Source organism: Babylonia areolata, chromosome 22 (genome assembly GCF_041734735.1).
Source record: "Babylonia areolata isolate BAREFJ2019XMU chromosome 22, ASM4173473v1, whole genome shotgun sequence".
NCBI lineage: Eukaryota > Metazoa > Mollusca > Gastropoda > Neogastropoda > Buccinidae > Babylonia > Babylonia areolata.
The window spans coordinates 38,463,055-38,471,222 of record NC_134897.1 but is presented as its reverse complement, the minus strand read 5'-3'; the positions used below and the strand labels follow the sequence as shown (position 1 = coordinate 38,471,222).

Here is an 8,168-nt window from a genome sequence, read left to right as displayed (position 1 = left end):
GTTTTTCCATCTTTCTATCAACTCAAGACACAAAAGAAGCTGAGTGTGTACTCTCTACAAAATTTGCCATTGTTAAGAGCAGATGGAAGAGATTGTAGAGCAGTAAACCAATATTCTTCATATATGCTTCATTCATATGCTTACATATATTTCATCATTTGCTTTGGTATGTCAAATATGTTTCTTCAAGGATTTGTTTTGTCAGTAACCTTGAGTATAAAATGTTAAATATCGAAAGACAGGTTCAGACAGATGGCAGGTTTCATCAATGACTCTTCAAACAATTGCATTAATTTAAATACTGCTTCCATATTTTAGACGTCTGGTTTCATCAAAAGACAGTCTGAGGATCTAGATTTCTAAAGTACAATTAAGATCTAAAAAATCTGTCTCAAGAAATAAGATAAAATGTAAACTACTGTACCAGCTTTAAAGTTTAATCTAAAATCAGTTACATTCTTATCCAAATGACATTTTAACATGAAATCATTTAGCTCCTCTTTTCTGATGACTGATCGTTTGGAAATAACATGTGTTGAGAATGTGCATCTGTGAACAAAGCAAAAGGGTAAAGTGGAGAAAAATCGGAGTAAAGTGCCTTTCCTAAAGGCATAACACTGTACCGAAATGGGGCCTCAAACCATGGTTACTGGTGAACAATTGATCATAAACCCAGCATGTTATTCTGCAATAGCACCTCCTAGCATGGGCATGCATGTTTGTAAATTTATGTATTTGCGGGAAGGTTATTTTTTTTATTCACCCTCTTCCTTTGTGCTTTGGTGCATGTTTGTATTTGTATCACTGTGCATGATTGTAAATTGTTTATGTGTGATAGAGAACAGGGAGATACAAATGTGCCTTTTTTTTTCTTGTGTATTTTCCATATCTTCAGACCAGTCTCAACCCACCTTTTACCAACATACACATCCCATACAAAGATGCATTTTCTCTATAATTTATTCTCAGAATTCACACAATGACACACATTATTTTCAGTTACACCGGTGCCAGTGGTGGACAATATCTGGTCTTCAGTCGTTTCAGCCCACGATGACTTCCAAGTGAAATGACATGGATTGGATGAGCCAGGTCTCCCGCAAAGTGCAGTTTGCTGATTGACCGCCAGCATACCACAGGACCATGTTCCATTTCTACAAGCATACTTTCACCTGAAACATAACAAATAACGAATGCATACTTCATTTCAATTACCACTAACCAATTACACTGTTCTATTCTTCTCATGTTATAAATCATTGTCCTTAATTTTATTGATGAACTATCAAATGATGCGGATTTTAACTCTCAGATAAATAGTGTGCCAAAGTCCCATATGCAGCATGATTACGGTTCACATAATTAAGACATGTAGGTATACAAGAATTCTTGATAGAACTTGTACTTGGTTCAATCAAAGAGAAAATTTCTCATTTAGTTACACATTGCCACCTTCTTGGTGAGAAATGGGGGAAAATTCACAAACTGACAAAGAAACTTATTTATTTCAAATTTTGGTTTCACTTTTCATACCCAATGGGTTGACAACTGGGAGAGGGAGCTATGGGGAGGGAGGATGGATGTTTAGCAATACTTGTTCTGAATTTCTTAGCACTCATGAGTCCATTCAAATGGTTAAAAAGGAAGGGCAATTGTTTTGTTTCAATAATATTTTCAATGTTAGTATTTGCTCTTACTCCTTATAAAAAAAATCAATGTATTGACTGAACATATAAAATGTACTGTATGCAATACAAAGAATTAGAAGCTGTGTAAAACTTCTGATAATTTTGAAGTTTCCTGTGGAAGTATGGTCTATGTGCCCTGGTCAGTCACTGGATGATTTCTTGCTATTTTGCATTATTGTTTCATCTATCTTGGTACAGACACTGTTACTTTCCTCTTGGTTTGCTTGAAGTTGAAGTAAAACGCTTTTTTCTGGCTTTTGCCAACTGGTATTTAGATGGGTCTTTTAAAATGTTAACATACAGACCAACCATTCTATTGAACCTATATTTTCCATTTACTTACACTATTAGTATTATAGATGAGATTAACTTTAAATGCAACACAACATGACCATCCTGTTTATTTCAATGGAAGTTAATCACAATACTTTTCACTTCCAAAATTTGAAAAGTTCTGCTACTCACACGTTGATGATATTTCAGACTACAGACAGCAGGACATGGCAGCTATCATTCTTGTTTGGGCTCCTGAAACTTGCTGCCATAGAATGGGATGTATGCCACAATAACCTTCCAGTCAGTGAAGTACAGTCCAAGGGCTCCAGCAGTGGTGCCAAACACAGTGGCAGTGGGGGCCCTGGGAAAAATATTTTACATAAATCAACATTTTTTCTTTCTAGTTCCCTTCTTATTTCTTCATGTTGCAATGAATAGGACCTTTAAAGTTGTTAAACAGTTAAGACTATGAAATTCACAGAAATACTATATATTATAAGATGAAGAGCTGGTGAAAACTGAACCCCAGAACCTTAATCAAAACAACATCTGGTACATCAAAATATCTAACGTAACATCGATGAACAAAAGCATACCAGACAGAATTTTTTAAAGCTTCATATCACAGGCTCATGTAGCCATCCATTTAATATTAATTTTCAGTTTACTTGCTGATACTGCTCTGGATACTGGTGGTAAAGTCATACTTTATTTTTTTTTTTTTTTTTTTTAATAGAAACTATTCAAATAACTTAGAAAATAAGAAGAGGAGAGGGGGGTGAAAAAGACAACAACAATAAACCTTCTTACTTGACATATATTACTCTGAGTGTGTGTGTGTGTGTGTGTGTGTGTGTGTGTGTGTGTCACTGTGTATGTGTGTGTGTGTAAGCATGTGTAAATGTGTGCATATGTGAATATCTGGTACTGTCACTGATGTATGTATGAAGTGTGTGTATCTTAATAAGACTAACACTAACAGCAAATGCTACTTGTAAGAATGAGACAAAGCCATTTACTTAGTTACTACTAATACTAGTTATCAAATATTTCAATTTTCATTTTGATGCCACTAACAGGTACATGAAACATTATAATTTGCTCATCTTGCCTAACAATAATTTGATGTTCTTGTTCACTCGTTTGTTGTTTGAATGTTTCCATAGCAATCATGATGGTTGGTTCAAGAGGGCAGCCGCTTTTGGAAACATGAAAATTTTGAAACAAAGACACTGAGGTGGATGACTGGGCAATGTAAACTGGTGAATAATCTGCAGCTGGTTTATAACAAAGCAACTTAAATAGCAATGTACACTACAGATACAGATCTCTGACAGGCTGCCACTGCCTTTGCTCCGAACATGAAAAGTCTGTGATAGTAGTGAAATAGGAAATTTCCTAATTTTTAAAAATTATTTTTCTTAAGTGGAAACGTGGTAGTTCCTCAAAACTGCCAACTGATGTTCTCTCTTCTCTATTTCTTAGTTAAAGAAAGTGAAAATCAAAATCCAAGTTAATAAAGTTAGTTTATTACAAATACAATATTACAATCTGGTAATTCATATTTTTTATTATTATTCTGCAAAGCTTGTTAAACGGTAATGCGAAACGGCAATCATCATACCATGATTTAAGTTGGGTATTTCGTTCTGAAATGAAACCAAGAAGGAAAGGAAAGGTTCTACAGTTCTATTTCTAATTCTGGCACCAAAATTTGGTCGCATTTGTCACCTCAGATATAAATCGATCGATCACTTTAGAAAACTGAAAAGGCATTTTTTTTTTTTATTAAACCTTTTTTTCTGTCCGAGGACAATCACTCCTGAGGGATCATAATATACGATGTAGTAAATTACAGAGTACTGTTCGCAACGGTATTTTACTATTTTGTTTTACATCGAGATAAAGTCCGTTTCGATGTTTGACTTTGGGTCTCCTTGACTTGAGATAGGAAGCATGTATCAAGGCAATTAATATATCTTTAGTGTATCCATTCTTTCTATTCGGCTTTTAAGTGAACACACAATGTTGGCCAAAGGTTGTGTGATTTTACTCACCATGTTCTGGCCAGTTCCAAATATTTGGGACCCACAAGTCGAGCTAACATACCGCCGCCTGCCATGATGAACGGAAGTTGGTAATTTCGAACAAACTGTACTCTCAAACACGAGAGTCTGTTGACGGTGTGAAACATCGGTCTCAAAGGAGGCGGGGAGAAGGGGAAAGCGGAAGAAGGATGTATTTATTGGTCTCGAGACAAGTTTAATTTAATGTTATACGCGAATTGAAAGCCCTGTTTCATATTTCAAATACTGGATCAATTAATCAGTTGTACGCACAAAGTTTTTGGTTGATACTAGAATATGGAAATATGATTTGGTATCGCAGATGAAAAGGGCACTCTATGGCAATTGAACGGGTTCAAAAGAGAGCAACAAGAATGGTGCCAGAACTGAGGGAATTAGATTACCAAAATCGGTTGATATAACTCACTTTACTCTCGTTGAAATACAGACGCCTACAAGTTTTCACTGAAGATCATAAACAAAATTGACGACATTGACACAAGTAACACTTTTTTCTCAACTAACAAATCTGATATAGCCAGAAGTTCAAATACTAACTTTTTATTCACGATTTTGTTGGACAAATGTTCGCAAATCATCCCGGCTTCAGTAACAGAGCTGTTAAAGGATGGAATGCACTGTTAAATGTAACAAAATCGCTAACAATATAACCCACTCCAAAAATCTTCTGGATATACACGTCCTACCATGATTTGTTCAATCGTTTCTAATTATCCAAGGTCGCCTCACCCGTTGGTCCCCATTCCTAGCAAGAACCGTCGCCGGGGTAGGTATATATGCACTCGTTCATTCTCAGTGGTGTAAACAAAACTTGAATCGGTCAAGTGTAGGACCGTGACTGGCTGCGGACTACATCAGTGCATCACTACAACAATGAAAAGATCGAGTACAACTGAACAAGCTCTGACCTAAGTTATAATTCACTCGGGTTTAATGTGTCGGTGTGTGCGCGCGCGAATGCCGATGTACGAAATGTGTAAATGATGATTCGGTGAGTGGCTCTCGTGCCGTGCGGACACGCTTACTGCGCTCTCTCAACAAACCGAACGCGAACTGAGCTCAGGGATTTTCTGGACTTAGTTTGTTTTTTTCTCCGTCATACACAGTCTACGTTTGGAAGGCCGTCATTCACAGTCTACGTTTGGAAGGATTTCGATCGCTGTGCGCCGCTGTTTCTTCCATAGAAGTCGATCGCAGTCATCGTTTATTTATTTCCCCACCCTCTACCCCCCTTTGGTGTCATTCGACTTCAGTGTAACAGAAATGGCGCACTCGGCTTCGATTTCGACAATCAAACCAGTATTCATAAGACAGAAAGACATTCCCAACTCGGTCAACTCTCGTCCAACGGTATTGGAAATATGCCTGGCGGCGGAGCGTGCTGCTGGTCAAGGCACCATCCTTGGGGCACAGGAGATACGAGGCTTGTGGCGTGTCTACCCTGCAACAAAGGAGGCTCGTACAGACATCCTTCTTAAAGGTATGCGCGTGAGAGATACTGTGATACAGGCCTCTAATGCAAATCCTTACATTCTTAGGGATGGCTCAGAAGAAGAAAAACTGTCCACAAAGGTGTGGATTGACAATATTCCGATATCCGTGGCTGATTCGGAAATAGAACATTCCCTCACTAAAATAGGATGTGAACTCAGATCCGATGTCAAATACGAAAGGGCTAGGGACCAGGACAACAAGTTAACCCGTTTCTTAACTGGGCGGCGTTTTGTTTTCATCTCCGTTCCCCCCACTCCCCTTGAAAAGATCTTGAAAGTGAATATATTTAATGCCAAAATCTACCACAAAGAGCAGAAAGAAGTTAAAAAAACAGTATTCTGCTCACGATGCCTGGAGTCTAACCATCATGTCTCACAGTGCACAAAAGAAGTTGTGTGCCGACAGTGTAAACAACCTGGACATAAGAGAGGTGATGCAGCCTGTCAGTTTGCAGGGAACCCAGCAGACAAGAAGCATGCCCAACAACAGCAGGGAGACGACAGAGGGGTGCACTCGGACATCCAGAATGCAGCGGTAGCTCCTGTTGCCACAGCCACATCTCCAGCATCCAACTCTTCCACAAAAGGTGCTGGATGTTCCGGCAGCAAAGCTGGTGACCGGGGTGACAGAAGCCGACCGAGCTGTCGTCAGTCCACCCTCTTCTCTTTCGACCAGCACCGCAGCAGGTCCGAGACCCCCAAGCGCCAGCGGTCCCAGGATCGCCGCAGCCCGAGGGACAGGACCGACAAGCATCGTCGACGGAATGACCGACGATCAGGTAGCCCAGTCCCCCCCGTTCATGCCCCGGAGCCTGTGACTGCCGAGAATTGTCGGTAATGTGTTGCTGCTGTCCTCTGTGTCAAAGACGGTTTTGGTTTTCGCCCCCGGACTATGAGACTGAATAGTGATTAATTTTATGTGTTATGTTTTATCGATGTTAATCTTGTGTGTACTCATCAATAGGCTATAAAATGAATTTTGATTTACCCCCACAATGGACAAGTTATTGATCTCATCTTTAAATGTAAGAGGGTTGAAAAATAAGTTTAAACGCATTTCAATCTTTCGTTATTTAAGAGAGCAGAAGTTTGACATTATTTGTTTACAAGAAGCACATGTAACAGCCAAAGACATACCATTTTGGGAGAAACAGTGGGGTGGAACTATTTTCTTTAACGAAGGCACAAATAGAAGTAGGGGAGAACTTATTTTAGTAGCAAAGCATTTCCCAGGTAAAGTTAGTTTGAAAACAACAGAAGACAGGGTACTAGTTGTTTCAGTGTCGTATGACAATTATGAATTTATGTTAGCCAATGTGTATGCTCCAAATGAATCATCGGATAAAATAGCATTCTTCAGTATGCTCAAAGAAAAGTTTAGCGAATTTATTGACGGACATTTTCTCATGTTTGGTGATTTTAATTGTGTTCTCAACAACTCTCTTGATAATACTGCAGGTCTCCCTCATAGAGAATCAGAAGTTAAAGCGTTTAAGCATTCAGTCAGTACATTAGAACTAGTTGATCTTTGGAGAACATTACACCCTAATAGTAAAGATTTCACATGGCACAGAACAAATCCATTTATAGCCAGAAGACTCGATTATTGTTTCACATCACACAGTATGCTGCATTGTTGTGTTTCTTGTGAGCATCGGACAGTCCCTAACTCGGACCACAAAACGGTTGTTACAGAGCTTAATCAGAATATTTTTTCCCGTGGGCCAGGATACTGGAAATTCAATAATAGCTATCTTAAGAACACAGAGTTTGTCAAATTAATGAATGAACTGCTAGATAATCATTTAAATTATGATGTCAGTGATAATATTTCCTATATAAAAAAGTGGGAATGTTGCAAAATTGAAATCAGAAATTTGTGCAGTGAGTTTGGTAAAAATGTAGCATGTAAAGAACGGAATAACGTGAAGAGATTAGAGCTACAAATTTCAGACGTTGAGAAAGATTTAGTAAACGATCCCTCTAACAAAAACAAACAGACTCAATTTCTAAAATTAAAACAAAATCTAGAATTATTGCTATTAGAAAAAGCGAGAGGGGCACAAGTTAGATCAAGAATTAAGTGGATTGAGGAGGGTGAACGAAACACAAAATATTTTTGTAATTTAGAAAAAGCTCGAGCCAAAAAGAAAATTATAACAAGACTTAGTAAAGAAACTGGTGAAGTTATAACAGATCAAAGAGAAATACTACTTGAACAGGTGTCTTACTTTAAAAACTTATATAGTCAGACAACAGCAGAAGAAGATGTAAGGGAAGCAACTGATATATTTATGGCAGATGAAAATTTCCCTCGTTTGAATGGTACGGATGCTGCTGTGTGTGAGGGACCTGTCACTTTAGAAGAAACGAGCAATGCACTTGCGAAAATGAAGAACGGGTCTGCCCCAGGCTGTGATGGAATTACAGTAGAATTCTTTAAAACATTTTGGTGTAAAATAGGCAGTATTGTGACAAATTCCTTCGTAGAATCCTTTAATAAAGGTGAACTATCTTACTCTCAGAAGCAAGGAATTATAACATTGATACACAAAGGAAAAGATCTAGAAAGAGATAAGCTAAATAATTGGAGACCTATAACCCTACTCAATACAGATTACAAA

At 38.2% G+C, this 8,168-nt stretch overlaps 1 protein-coding gene across 1 annotated transcript; it reads right to left on the bottom strand.

Moving 5' to 3' along the window:
* Positions 1-944: 944 nt before the first annotated feature.
* Positions 945-4,180, bottom strand: LOC143297196 (cytochrome b-c1 complex subunit 10-like). Its single transcript, XM_076609401.1, has 3 exons — positions 4,022-4,180; positions 2,154-2,325; positions 945-1,172 (listed from the first exon to the last, which is right to left on the bottom strand). Exons 1-2 carry the CDS (start codon positions 4,156-4,158, stop codon positions 2,199-2,201), a joined length of 264 nt encoding a protein of 87 aa, XP_076465516.1. The 5' UTR covers positions 4,159-4,180; the 3' UTR covers positions 945-1,172; positions 2,154-2,198.
* Between the last annotated feature and the right edge of the window lie 3,988 nt (positions 4,181-8,168).

What these genes read in the sequence shown, in the direction of transcription:
- LOC143297196 (XM_076609401.1), bottom strand. Translation starts at nt 4,158, where the DNA reads ATGTTTCACACCGTCAACAGACTCTCGTGTTTGAGAGTACAGTTTGTT. An exon ending in TTGGAACTGGCCAGAACATG is followed by an intron (nt 2,326 to 4,021) that starts GTGAGTAAAATC and finishes TATTTTTCCCAG; the next exon opens with GGCCCCCACTGCCACTGTGT.